This window comes from Dryobates pubescens, chromosome 16, assembly GCF_014839835.1.
Source record: "Dryobates pubescens isolate bDryPub1 chromosome 16, bDryPub1.pri, whole genome shotgun sequence".
Lineage (NCBI taxonomy): Eukaryota > Metazoa > Chordata > Aves > Piciformes > Picidae > Dryobates > Dryobates pubescens.
In genome coordinates, this window is record NC_071627.1 from 18,120,523 (window position 1) to 18,134,082 (window position 13,560).

General features: G+C 60.2%; 4 protein-coding genes across 4 annotated transcripts; 3 read left to right on the top strand and 1 right to left on the bottom strand.

Moving 5' to 3' along the window:
• The first annotated feature begins 256 nt into the window (after positions 1-256).
• LOC104303998 (lateral signaling target protein 2 homolog) lies at positions 257-4,172 on the top strand. Its single transcript, XM_054168271.1, has 12 exons — positions 257-298; positions 1,010-1,150; positions 1,227-1,364; positions 1,524-1,726; positions 1,810-1,899; positions 2,008-2,097; positions 2,234-2,335; positions 2,428-2,658; positions 2,763-2,884; positions 2,968-3,081; positions 3,615-3,727; positions 3,811-4,172. Exons 1-12 carry the CDS (start codon positions 257-259, stop codon positions 3,940-3,942), a joined length of 1,518 nt encoding a protein of 505 aa, XP_054024246.1. The 3' UTR covers positions 3,943-4,172.
• A 748-nt stretch (positions 4,173-4,920) lies between these two features.
• On the top strand, positions 4,921-6,273 carry MXD3 (MAX dimerization protein 3). The gene is made up of 5 exons (XM_009904699.2): positions 4,921-5,090; positions 5,170-5,199; positions 5,302-5,416; positions 5,506-5,674; positions 5,754-6,273. The coding sequence occupies exons 1-5, from the start codon at positions 4,921-4,923 to the stop codon at positions 5,861-5,863; spliced, it is 594 nt and encodes a 197-aa protein (XP_009903001.2). The 3' UTR covers positions 5,864-6,273.
• A 168-nt stretch (positions 6,274-6,441) lies between these two features.
• On the bottom strand, positions 6,442-8,446 carry PRELID1 (PRELI domain containing 1). The gene is made up of 5 exons (XM_009904619.2): positions 8,238-8,446; positions 7,716-7,941; positions 7,520-7,633; positions 7,161-7,239; positions 6,442-6,734 (listed from the first exon to the last, which is right to left on the bottom strand). The coding sequence occupies exons 1-5, from the start codon at positions 8,327-8,329 to the stop codon at positions 6,598-6,600; spliced, it is 648 nt and encodes a 215-aa protein (XP_009902921.1). The 5' UTR covers positions 8,330-8,446; the 3' UTR covers positions 6,442-6,597.
• A 33-nt stretch (positions 8,447-8,479) lies between these two features.
• On the top strand, positions 8,480-11,356 carry RAB24 (RAB24, member RAS oncogene family). The gene is made up of 8 exons (XM_009904698.2): positions 8,480-8,663; positions 9,153-9,221; positions 9,344-9,422; positions 9,514-9,581; positions 9,686-9,785; positions 10,165-10,215; positions 10,296-10,358; positions 10,928-11,356. The coding sequence occupies exons 1-8, from the start codon at positions 8,547-8,549 to the stop codon at positions 10,990-10,992; spliced, it is 612 nt and encodes a 203-aa protein (XP_009903000.2). The 5' UTR covers positions 8,480-8,546; the 3' UTR covers positions 10,993-11,356.
• Positions 11,357-13,560: the final 2,204 nt, after the last annotated feature.

A 13,560-nucleotide genomic window follows, 5' to 3' on the forward strand; every position in this document is an offset into this window, starting at 1 on the left:
CCCACGGGGCCCCCGCCCTCATCCACCCTGCCGCAGGGAACCGGTTCGTCGAGCGGCAGCCGCCTCCCGCCACACAGCAGCGGGAAAACCCACGGATCTCGCCGAGGGGAAGGGACCGGTCCACTGGGTCGTCCCGGTGCTGGGACTAGGTGGCCCCTGCCCCGGTCCGCCTCCGGGCGGTGCCCGGTGCCGACCCGCCCCGTCGGCGAGCGGCGGGCACGGGGAGCCGGGTGGCGGCAGAGCTGCGGGACGCGCCATGCTGCCCGCCGCCCTCCGCCGCTGGCTGCGCCGACCCAAGGTAAGAGCAGGGACAGGGAGGAGGGCACTAGACCTGTATTCCCCCCCCCCCCCGCCCCGTCGAGGCTGCCCGGAGGCTCCGCTGGCACCGAGCTCGGGGGGGGGCGGCGGGCCCCCCTCGGGGCGGAGCGAAATGAGGGAGTGGTGCCCGGCTCCGCGGCTTGGGGCGCGGCGGGAGTGCGGGCAGGACCGGGCACCTCGGCGCCCGTACCGGTACCGCCCGATCCCGGGGCGAGGAGATCCCTTCCAGGCCTTCTCCGTCTCCGCGGGGGTCTGCGGGAGAGATGGAGCCAGGAGCGTCCCTCCGGGCTTCCCGCTCCCCTCGCGGACCTTTCAACCCGACCTGGTGTTTACAGCCGCACACGCATCCGTGCCCACGCTGCCGGGATGCGGCTGAGCTTGTTCGTCCTGTTCTGCCCCTGGGGAAACTGAGGCACGGGTGGGTGGGGACTGCGGCGCTTCCCGGGAGGGCTCGTCCGGGGTCCTCCCGGCCTGCCCCCGGGCCCCAGCACAGCTCAGCGGAGCTGGAGGCGCCGTGGTGGTCTCACGTACTTGCCCAAGTGGATGTTCATGGACCCGGAGCTGCCCCACAGGGACTGGACACAGGAGAGTAAACCCTATCATCCACCACCGTGCCAACTGGAGAGTTGGGGTTCCCCTGGCCCAGCACCCAGAGGGTGCTCCTGCCACAGCCTCTCTGCTCTCCTCACAGCGCTCCGACCCTCACCTGCTTTCCCAGTTCTTCTTTGCTGATGAGAGGGTGACACAGGTGGTGGCTGAAATCAACAGGCTAGATGCAGAGCTGGACCCACAGCAGTACCTGGTGCTCCTCAACCAGCTCCATCTCAGCCAGGTATGGCGACAGCCTGGGCTGCAGCGTCACCCTAGTCTCCCCAGGTGGCTGTGGGTGACATCCTTGCCTTCCCCAGGCTCACTTGCTGGCTGTCCTGGAGCAGATCATGGAGGAGTGCATTCCCACGCAGCGGCACAGTCGTGACTACCTAGTCAAGTTCCCCGAGGAGCTCTTGGTGGGCAACTTGGGGAACCACATGCTCTTTGCTGCTGAGGTGAGCTCAAGGATGCTGTCCTGGGGTACAAAATAGGTTCTGGCATCCCCTGGGCTGGGGGGCCAGCCAGGACAGTGCACCTCACTGCATGCTGACCATAGGGGTAGTGGCTGTGCTGCCCTGAATGCTAGCTTCTGAAAAGTCTCCTGGTCCTGGTAGTGTCTCCTGGCTGGGACCTTCCTGGAGGTGGAGGAGGCAGATGGGGCACAGCTGCGGCCCCAGGCCAGGAAGCTGCTGTCCAGCCTGGAGTTGGTGCGGACAGTGCTTCGGGAGCAGAGCCTGAACCAGCCTAGTTCCTACCCAGAGCCTGTCCAGGCTGTGCTTGTCCAGTTCGACCGTCTCTTCGCAGAGTTTGAGCTGAGGTGGGAGCCAGGGTTAGGGTGCTGGGAGCCAAGGAGGCTCTGGCAGGGACAAATGATCCTCATGGTCCCTCCCATTTCTCCAGCTATGTATCCTCAATGGTGGTGGTTAAGTCACCTGAAGAGATCTACAGGCAGCAGGAGATCATTGTGCTCTTCTGTGAGACAGTTGGGAGGTAAGAAACACTACACACCAGGCAGGGAACTACAGTGACACCAGTCCCAGGAATGGGGCAGTATCCCAGGGCTCAGCCCCACTGTAAGGGTGTCCATCCTTCCCTCAGAGCCCTGCGCCTGGGCTACCTGACTCAGGAGATGATTGATGGCTATGAACCACTGCTGATGTTCACCATCCCTCGCCTGGCCATTATCAGGTGAGTGAAGTCCCCTGGAGAAGAGAATGACCAGGGATGGCTGGGTGTTCCCTGCCCTGTACTGGCTTCCTCTGCCCCTGAGGATGTGTGGTCCTGGGCAATGCCCTGATGTGTACTGGGCTTTATCCCCTTGCAGCGGTCTCCTTATCTACCCTGAGGGTCCCCTCAGCTTGGAGCGGAGCCCTGACCAGATGTCCCGGGTCTTCAGCCCCTTCTACAACCTCCTGAAGAAGATCAGGTATGCGGTGGGGGGCAATGAGCACCTGTGGGTGCAGCCACAGGACACCACTGGGACCATGATGTGGGGCTGACACTGTCTCCTCATGACAGGGACCTGCTGCAGGTGCTGTCTGCAAAGGAGCTCTACCTGCTGGAGAGGAGCCTGTGCACAGCTGAAATGGACCCCTGTGATCTGGCCACCCCTCCGGCTTGGGGGGCAGATGTGGCCAGAGAGGAACCCTCTGCTCCCTGGGGTCTCCTGAAGGTCACACATGCCACCCCAGCACTTCCCAGCGGAACCCCTGGTGTGGGGGATGATGCAGGCACCACTTGGCAGTGGAGGTGTGTGTCAGCAAGGGAGCAGGGCCAAGATAGCAGCTCTCTGCCCTCTGGAATGGGATTTTTCATACCACCCCTGGGGTAATGGTAACCTCTCCCCCATGTAGCCCCCAGCCCTTTGGGAGCAGCCTGGGGCTAGATGCCACCCCAGGTGCCCGCTGCTTGGAGCTGCGCTCCCGCTACAGCAGCACCAAGGATATGCTGCACACCCTTTTTGTCTGCATCTCAGGTGAGTGACTATCTCACTACATCCCCCTCAAGCACCCTGTCCCCGCAGCACAGCACCCTGACCCTGCTGCACTTCTGGTGCAGGGGTGGCCGATCAGCTCCAGACCAACTTTGCCAGTGACCTGCGGAGCATCTTGAAAACAGTTTTCAAGATCATCGCCTCACAGACAGAGCCCTCAGAGGAGCCAAATGCCAGCCGTGAGTAACCCCCAGAGACACAAGGGATGGCAGCTTACTGCTCTGCCTTTTGCCAGTTCCTGATAAGACAAAGTTGCAGCCCCAGGCATGGGAACAACATGGTCACAGTGCCCAGCCCTGTGTGGATGAGCCCAGGCCTGGTTTGGCTGGATCACCACAGCCCTTGTTCCTGCAGGAGACAGTGATCCATGTGTGGCAGATGTTCCTCGTGTGACTGAATGTCCCCTGTGCTCCAGCCCTGCAGAGGGAACCAGGCTCCAGAGGACAGGTAGGGGGTTGCCCAGGATGTCATGGCTCTGTGGCAGGGTGCAAAGCTGTGGCTGATCCTGCCCCTATCATGCTTTGGAGGGTCTGGCTACCTTGGACAGCCCCAGGCACACAGGGACAGTTGCCTTGTCCTGCCTGAGTCTGGCTCAGCAGAGCAGCCAGCCCCATGACACACAGGAGCATGGTCAAGCCACGGGACATTCCTAAGAACAAAGCAGTGATGGGAAATGGGATGGGGAGCTTTAACCAATGTGTTTACCCAGCAGGTGCCCACCATCTGCCTGAGTGGGTGCCAGACAGCACATGCAGCCAGTGCTCTGCATGCCGCTCACCCTTTACCCTGCTCCGTCGCCGGCACCACTGCCGGAGCTGCGGGAAGGTAGGAGAAGTTTGGGCTGGGGGTGTGGAGGTCCCCCTGGGGACTTGGCTCCACTCAGCACTTCTCTGGCCCTCTCCTGGCAGATCTTCTGTGCCCGCTGCTCGCCTCATGCTGTGGCGCTGCCGCACTATGGCCAGCTGAAGCCTGTGCGTGTCTGCACACACTGCTACGCCGCACATCTCTTGCCTGCAACCCGGCGCACCCGGAGCCAGTGACAGCCCCTGCGCCAGATCCACATCAGCAGGAGGCTGCAGGCCTGGTCTGGGGAGAAAGGGCCACACCAGGGCTGCTGGGCAGCTCTGTGGCCTCACAGCTCCCTTTGGGCTTGGGTGGGCATGGTGGTAGGACCCTACACATGGCAGCAGGACACGTGTGTCGGTAGTACTGGCCACGCACAGTGGTAGCCTGTGCCCCATGCTGGCACCGCTGAGGTCATGGTAGGCACAGGATCACTTCACCAGATGCACTACAGCCATGTCCTGCTCCTGGAGAGTTGGCTGCTGCCATGTATCTGCCCCCCGTCTGGAAACGTGTGGGAAATCTGCTTCGTGGTGGTTTTTTTTTTCTAGGTGAACTCTGGCTGCTCTTAGGTCGAGGGCAGAGTCTCCCCCCGGGTCCTGGCCTGAGAGGGTGCAAACAGCCCTCACATGACGGCGGATGCCCCGGGGCGGCCCTGGGCGGGTCGTGCACTGCCCGGGGACTGGCCCTGGCCCACGGATCCGACGCTCACCTCACTCACCCCAGCCCCCGCCCTATGGTTTTAATAAAAAGTTAAAGCCGCCTGTCTGGGCGCTGTGGTGCTGAGATGCGGCAGTTCCCGCGAACGGGAAGTTGTGGGGGCAGCCGATCCGGGCTCGGAGACACCTGTGAGTTACAGGAAGGATGGCGGGCGAGGGGCTAGAGACAGTGGGTTCTCCGAGGGGGCCGAGTGGCCGTGCGGGGTGCACAGGTACCTGCTCCCGCCTGGCTGACATGGGCACACACGCAGCAGCCTGGGCGTGAGCGAAGGGGGCGTGTCGCACTGGTGGGAGGGGCCCGCCGCGCCGCGCCCCTCCCCACGATTCAAATTTGAAGCACGAGCTTTCCCGCCCGAATTTGTTTCCCCGCCGTGCTGGCGTCAGCTTCTCACAGCCAATGGGCGTGCGCCGTGCCCCTGCCGCGCCCGCCCCTTCCTCTCCCCCCCAGCCTCAGCTATGGAGCCGGCGGTCAGCAGCATCCAGGTGCTGCTACAGGCGGCCGAGTTTCTGGAGCGGAGGGAGCGTGGGGCGGACTTATCCCGGTGCCCGCCGGGCCTAGCCGAGGCCGAGCACGGCTACGCCTCGCTCTGCCCCGCGCGGTCCCGCCGAACCTTGGGCAGCGTCCGGTGAGCGACGGGGCTGAGGGAAACGGGGAGGGGGCAGCAGGGAAAACACGGATAACATCACCAGGGGCCTCTCTCGTAGGTCGGTGCACAACGCGCTGGAGAAGCACAGGTACCGGGACATGGCGCGAGGCAGCGGCGGGGACGGGGGTGGTCATGCCGGTGTTACTCTAGAGCTGACCGCCGTGTCGTCCACTTCCCCTCCCGGCCGCAGGAGAGCTCAGCTCCGGTGCTGCCTGGAACGACTGAAGCAGCAGGTGCCAGTGGGTGCGGGGCCGGCTCGTTCCACTACCCTGAACCTCCTACACCGCGCCCGGCTTCACATCCAGGTGAGTGGGACGACCCTGGTGGCTCTCGGGGCCGCCCAAGTTGGCGGCCCTGCTCCGGACCCTGCTCACAGTTCTCTGGATCCCCGCAGAGGCTGGAGGAACAGGATATGAGGGCACGGAGGGCTAAGGACCGGCTGCATAACCGGCAACGGAGCCTGCGGCAGCGACTGGAACAACTTCTCTCGCCTGCCGGTGCTGGGGAACGGACCCGGGCTGACAGTTTAGACTCGTCCCAGCTCTCGGAGCCCTCTGAGGGAGGTTAGTGGAGGCAGTGTGGGAGGGTAAGAAAGGGGAGGGGAGACTGTCAGAGGCGTGACCTGGGCTCTCCGGTGGCCAGAGGATGACGAGATAGAGGTGACTGGTGCAGTATTCGGTGGGGACCTGCTGTCCAGTTTCGGCACTGGGAGGGACCACAGCTACTCCAGTCCCCGCGGCCTCGCATCCTGACAGCGCCTGCTGCCTTCCCTGCACTGCCTGCTCATCTCCTCCCTGCCGACTGCCGCAGGAAACGCAGCCTCATCAGGCCTCCTCACAGCTGCGCGGGTAAGGGGCCACAGGTGGGGGCAAGCACACAACTTGGTCCCTCCACTGCTGGGCCGCTGAGCAGCACTGGCCACTGTGCTGTGTGCACAGGGCTGGCACAGCACTGTGGCACACACTGTGCAATGCAATGCACTGTCATAGAGCCTGGCTATCATACAGACACCCTTCCATGCACCCCCAGGCAATCTGGGGGCTGCCTGGCATGGCTGTGGGCCAGCACTGCCCCCAGCAGACATGGCTACAGGAGGGCTCCGCCACACCTAGAAAGCCAGAAAGGGAAAATGAGCGCATTAAGCAACCTGCCTTCATGCCCCCACAACTGTTCCCCTCTCTTGTATGTACCCAACACTATTCCAGTAAAGGCACTTGCTTGAACTCCTGCTTGTCTTTTGCTTGCAAGCCTAGAACCCCAGCAGTGGGCTGGGCCTCTGGAGTAGACGACAGTGCTGATTTTTCTCTAGCCAGGCCAGCCCCAGGCTGAGTCAGAGGTGGGAACAGATTCTTTAATGATAATTACATCTCAGAGAGGATCTAACAGCAGCTGATTGTCAGACTTATACAGTTTGTTTAAAAATATAAAATCTAGGGAGGCTTCCTATCTGTTCTGGTGCAGCCGATGCCCACCTGTGCTGGGCCCCTCACACGTACTGCTTCTTCTTGGTGGCTGCCTTGCTTGCCAAGTCCTTGGCTTTCTCTGTAGCAGCCAGAGCTGTCTCCTTGGCTTTCTCAGTTGCTTCCTTGGCTGTCTCCACCAGCGTTTTGGACGGAGCTTCTCCTGTAACATGGAAGTTGTTAAGCCAGCTCCAGCAGGTCCCTGCCCTGACTGGCACAGGAGTGCCCGCTGATGCAAGCTAGACTGGCTCTATCACTTCCCCACATAGTGGGGAATATGAGCACAGCACTCCTGACCTGCTTGTGTCAGGGAATGTTGCAAGAGGAACTGCAGACATGTAACTGCTTCTCTCTCTCCTGCCTATATTCCACTTCTGCCTGTGCTCCACCCCTGCCCAGCCCTGACAGTGCTGCCTGGCTGCTTTGCTCAGGAAAAGCAGGCTGTGCCAAGACACAGGGGCAAAGGCAAGGATTTCACAGTTGGATTAGTTCAAGCCACGACCTGCCCATTGACTGGAGTGTTCCCAGGGTGACCTTAAAGTCCAAGAGACACATTCCACCTAGTCCCAGCCTGCTCTCGGGTGCTCACCTTGCATTCTCGCTAGCACATATTCAAATCCCTTGGTGCTCTTGGTCACATTGCTTTTGAACCTGGCCAGACCAAATTCCTGCAAGGGAAAACTCAGTGAAAGGTGCAAATCCGGCTCCCTGGTCACACACAGCCCCTGGGGCTTTGTCCCAGATTCACCAGTCCTGAACATCTGCTGGGCTCAAGCTCACCAGCATTGATGGTTCTGGGATCTCAAGAACTCACAAGCATGGGGGGAATGAGGGTAAAGGGTGGTAAAAAACAGCACAGGGTAAGGAGTAAAGCAAGGGGAGCAGTAGCTTTAAGGTCTCTCCAGTGAGTGCATACGTAATGGTACTTCAGTGTGTGGCAGTGCTTACCTGGACAGCCCGTGAGACACCAAACAGGCTGGAAGAGACCCAGGCTTCCCGCTTAACCTCGGTCCAGTTGCTGTTCTCTGGGTTCACTTGGTATACACAGCGCTCCTCCACCACCTGCACAAGGCACAACCTGGCTGTGAGCACTGACCAGCACCTGGGCACGCACCAAAATGCATGCCTGCCTGTGGGCACCTACCATAAGACGTGCATGGTTGATGTTCCAGGTGAATGTGGTCATGGTTCGGTTCTTGGGGTCCACAATAGAGTCCTCCAGGATGTAGACGGAGTGGGCGACGTTGGCCGGGAAGAAGCGCTCTGCCCAGCGGGGCATCCGGTTGGTCTTGGTCAGGAGCCTCCGGGAGAGCAGCTTGTGGTCCGCCGTCACCTCCCGGTGAACGATGTCTTCGGTCAGGACATGTTTGCTACAGCGAAGAGGAGGAAGAAAATATCAGGCTCTGCTGCTGGCCAACAACCACCCTGGGGCTGGGAACCATCAGGCACTGCAGGGAAAGAGAGCTGAGGTGTTAAGGGGGAAGAGGAACCAGCGTCCTACAGTGAACCTCTAGTGTGAGGCACCCGCTCTGGAACGGGGCATGCGAGGGGCCTTGGTCTCGTTGGAGCCCCGCGAAAGGGACCGAGATGGGGGACACGAAGCCCTGAGGATCCCTTGGAGACGGGCGGAAGGCCGCGGCGGATATCGGAGAGGGGTTCGGCGCACCTGTAGGGGTTAGGGTAGCGCTGCCAGAAGGCGGCGAAGACCTGGTCCCAGGGCCCCTTGAGGACGCCCAGGCTGGCACAGTACTTCCCCATGGGCCGCCGTCGCCGCTCAGGCCCACACCGCTGTTCCCTTTCCGGCCCGCGCCTGCTGGGCGGCCGCCATGCGGCCTCCGCCCGCCCCGCCGCGCACTTCCTCCTCGCGCCGCGCACTTCCGCCTCTGGCTCCGCCCCATCGTACCTTGCGCTTCCGCCGCGCCCGCCCCGCTTGGTGTCGGCCCCGCCCCGCGGCGGCGGCGGCGGCGGGAGGAAGATGAGCGGCCGGCGGGTGGACGCCAAGGTGGTGCTGCTGGGGCAGGAGGGCGTAGGCAAGAGCAGCCTGGTGGAGCGCTGCGCCCACCGCCGCTTCCGACCCGGGCCCTACCAGAACGTGAGTCACCGCGCACCGGGCCTGCTTCAGACCGGCGCCGCTTCGGACTGGCCCCCAGCCCCGCCGCGGTTCCTTTTCGGCCCCGGGACAGTTCCCCCGTGTCCATTTTCCCTCCGCGGGATGGTGACTCCTTGTATCGCTCCAATATACCTGGGTCGTTCCCCTCGTTTTCCCACTGTGTCCCCAGGCTGGTGCCTCCCGTCCCTCGGGTTCCCCTCCTGTTCCCAGGCGAGATGCCCCCGCATCCCTGCGCAGAACTCCACAGCCCCGTGTCGATGCCTCCCGCGTTCCCGGGCCGGTGCCCTGCCGCGTGTTCCCAAGGCCGGTCCCCCTCGTCCCTTTGCCGCATTCCCAGCCGCGTTCCCGCGAGTTCCCGGTCCGGTCCTTGCGAGTTCCCGGGCCAGATGTCCTGTGCATCCCTAAGGAAGATCCTACCGCGTGCTCGGGCCGGTTTCCCCTCGGCCAGCTCCACTGCTGCTTCTCTTCCAGACAATCGGTGCTGCTTTTGTGGCTAAGGTGATGACTGTAGGGGAACAGACAGTGACCCTAGGCATCTGGGTGAGTGCAGGGGTGAGGGCCATGCACGGGTGAGGGCCGTGCCAGCATCTCATTGCCATCCCGAGTGTATGAGACCTTTGAGACCCTCGGCCGCCATCTGAGCACTTCCCTGTCACCTCCAGGACACTGCTGGCTCCGAACGCTATGAGGCCATGAGCCGCATCTACTACCGTGGTGCACGGGCTGCTATCGTCTGTTACGGTAAGGACATTGTGCCATGGGCAGGGGATCACACCAGTGGGTCAGGATTGTGCACACGAGGGAGGGAACAGACCCTGACCCCTCTCTCCAGATCTCACCGACAGCAGCAGTTTCCAGCGAGCCAAGTTCTGGGTTAATGAGCTGCAGAACTGCGAGGAGGTACGGCTAGGCTGGGCAGGGCGGGCTGCAGAGCCTTGTCTGAGGGGAAGGGGAACTGTGGCAGTGCTGGTGGCAGTGGCAGGACCACATTTCTCCTGCTGCAGGGCTGCCGGATCTACTTGTGTGGCACCAAGAGTGATCTGCTGGAGGAGGACAGGAGGAAGCGGGGTATGGACTTCCATGATGTGCAGGACTATGCTGACGGTACGAGCGGACACTGTGTGGGGCCGAGGTGCTTGTCGCTGAGTAGCGTGAGCCCTTTTCAGGCTCCCACAGCACCTACTGGGTGTGGGGTGGAATGGAGGTATTGTATCCAGGAGGTACAAGGAGCTCTACCCATGCTCTGGCTCTACAGCAGTTCTGGTGGCACTAGCCCCTGCCAGGGACCTCTCTGGGCACAGCATGTCCTGACATGGGCAGACATGTGGCCAGCTGGGCTGAGGGAACAGGAATGGAGCCCTGCCCTGGGCTCCTGCCAGCCTGCTGTCAGTGGCTGTGTCCAAGGGGTAACTCTGGAAGGACCTGAGCCTGTGGGGCCACATCTTGCACCCACAGCAGGCACTAACCTGAGTCCTTGTTTCAGAGATCAAAGCAGCACATTTTGAGACCTCCAGTAAGACAGGCCAGAGTGTAGGTGAGTAGCTCCCTCAGTGCCAGCCCTGTCCTGCTCAGTGGTAGGGCTGCCCACACCTACCCTACCCCCTCTCTCCCTAGATGAGCTGTTCCAGAAGGTGGCTGAGGACTATGTCCACTTCACGGCTTTCCAGGTGATGACAGGTGAGCAGGCAGAATCTGTCCTTCCCCCAGCACCCTGTGGGGTGCAGATGCCTCAGGAGGATATGGCAGACCAGATGCGGTGGGGTCGGGTAGCAACTTTCCTCCTAAATCCCCCTCCCTGGGGCTGCTACAGCTTCGTGCTGGGGCTGCTACAGCTTCGTGCTGGGGCTGCTACAGCTTCGTGCTGGGGCTGCTACAGCTTCGTGCTGGGGTTTGTCCTGCCAAGCTTGGATCCGGTTATGACCATGTTGTCTCTGCTCAGGCCTGGTTCAGCAGATTTGTCCAACTGAGCCACAAATGGCCTTTGGCTAAGAAGCAGCCAGAAGCCTTAGCTGGCTGCAGGACTGGTGCTCAGCTCGGCACCAGGTCTGTCCAGGCATGCTCAGCCCAGCTACACCTACACCGCTGGGAGGTGCTATGGCTGTGAGCCCTGCCACTTCTGTTGGGACACTAAATCCCTCCCCCACGGGACATGCCAGTGCCCAGGCCTGGGCCCAGCAGCTTCTGGGCTCCCACGCAGTATCATGGTATAGACATGCCAGCCGCTTAGCACCCCTGCTGTCTTCCAGAGGAGAAGAGTGTTGACCTGGGCCAGAGGAGCAGTACCTACTTCTACAGCTGCTGCCACCACTGAGACCTCCTGCCAAAAGGGAACTGCTGCTGCCTGCTGGGCAGCTGGCATGCGCCGGAACCCTCCGTTTTTTTTACCTGCTGTGTTTTAGCTGTCCGGACCCAGCCGCAATGCTGCAGCCATGTGCAGCCTCATGGACTGCTCCTCCTCCTGGCATGTGCAGTGGCAGAGGGCTGCTCCATGCAGTGCTGGGAGCCACTTGACATCATCCCCAGGGGACTGTGTCATCCAGCATTTGCAGGAGCTGCTTCCCCAAGTCACTGCTGTAGCCCAGCGGGGGCTGTAACTTATTGTCTGGGAGATGCTTCCCGATTCTCTGCAGATTTAAGTGTCTTCTCTCGAGGTGTGCAATGTAAATAAAACATTGTGGTCTGAGTCAGCCCCTTGCCTGTGCCACTGCCAGGACTCTCCCATCCCTGCCCTGGGTGCCTGAGCACAGCCCAGTTCCCTCCACGCAGCAAGACAAACCACAAGAGGACATCGAGAGTAAAGTTAAACTTTACTTTACAGTAATTTTTCTTCTATGTACAAAGAATTACAGTACATGTTCTGGGAGCACCTGGGCAGGGCAACCCTCTTTTCATTACAAGTTTCACATACACAGCCAACAGTCTAAGGGGAGCAAAATGAAAGTAATCAATGGTCCAAGACTCCCCCCTCTCCCTCTTCTAAAAATAATATACATGCTGGAAATATGTAGGTTTCTCTCACCTGCTCTGGTGTCCCCTCTTAGAACTGACAGATGAGCCCTGGCCAGGGCCAAGCAGCCACACATGCCCCCTGCAGTGCTCACCCCAGTGCCTGCTTGCAGCTCTGGCAGGCCTCTGCCTCAGCCAGGCACTTCGACTTCCATCATGTTTTCCTCTGGGGGTTACGACCCTCCAGGGGACCCCTTCTCTGCCACCACGCTCCATGGACAGCAGACTTCAATGGGAGACAAATGCAGCATGGGGCTGCTCACACCAAGGCCTTCCCCCATTCCCTGAGCAAACCTGCTCACAGCTTCAATCACTACCACGGGTGGCTCCTCGTGACTCTGGGCAGTAGGCAGCCAGGACCCTAGCCGAGTGGAGGGTGGCAGGGGGACATTCAATGCCAGGCGCAGTATGTGACACATTTGGTGTCTTGGAGGGGAGCAGGCTAGCAGAGCACTGAACTCAGCACTGTGGTTGAGTAGGGCCAGGAGTACTGCTGCCAAAAGGCTTCTGCAGCCTATGGCAGGGAAAGCTGCTCCTTGCCTGCTCCGGTGCACCTCACCTCCTCCCACCCACATCGGCAGGGGCTACCCTCAGTGCCAGCCATGCTCCATCTTTAGTCTCCCCGTGCTGCTGCTTTTCCTTTGAACAAGTTCCCAGTGTCTAAAAAAATACACAAAACCCAGTTCCTTGAAGTCAACAACTTGGAAACATCGGGGGGTGGGGGCAGGGGGGGAAAGAGGCAAAAACTGAAACCAGCTCAGTACCAAACGGACACAAAGAACATGCAGTTAGCGGACGCCTGTCTTGCTTCATGTGGCTCCACTTGCTCCCTATGCTCACGGGGCCCACTGGCACACTGGTTTGAGTCTCAAAACTACCACACGTTGAAGGAACCAAGTCATGCCTTGTCTTGTCGCTGTCACACACGCTGAAGCCCAGCCCCAGCTATCAGGGGACAGGATTCAACTGGCAAAAGAAACCCCCAGCCCACAGGCTAGGAGCCTTGAGTTCAGCCCTACTGTGCTAAGCTGCCGAACAGGTTACAATAGCACCACAATAGCCCAAGTGCTTTGCCAAGGGCAAACTGATTAAAACTTTACCTTGAAATAGGCCATCACAACACCCATTTCTCAGATTTCCCTAGGAGGTAGATTCAGTGCTGTAGGGACTGTCCATCATCGTCACTTCTCCAGCCCACATGCTCATGCACTCTGTCTCCCTGCACTGGACTTTGCTTCTATCATTATTTTAGAAGACCACAAGCAGAAATGTTGCCTTTTCCCACCTTCTGCTAAGCAAGGGTACTGTCACCCCACAGGTGAGACTGCTGTTGAAGCCAGGCAAGCAGTATAGCAGTCCCCAAGCTCCAGCATCCCATCTCCCAGGCCCTGGGAGGCCTGAGCACCCATCACGCTGGCCATGCTGCTGCAAGAAGCACAGCCTTGGGCTGCAAACGCTGCTACCAGTGTTATCACTATCACAAGGAACCAACTAGCATGGACGAAGCCCAGGCAATCAAACATGGTGCAAGGCCTTGCAGGCCCCTCTGTACATTTGGGAGTAGCTGCACAGTTTGCCACTTTAACACTCACTGGCTGGCAAAGCCTCATCAGTAATTTAGGGCAAAGCACATTACAAGCAGGTTACAATTAGGGTTAATCCAAACATCAAGCAAAATCAGAAGTTAAGGCTGAAATTAAAAATAAACAGAAAGCGCTGAAGGTCTGAGGTTTCTCAAACTCCCCCTGGCCCATCACAATGCTGGCTGTGGTGCCCAGGAAGGAGCACACATCCACAGCACGCTCAGGTCAAAGCACTGTCATGATGCATCAGGGTTAGGGCTGCATTTTCTGCCTTTTTTTTTTTTTCTTAA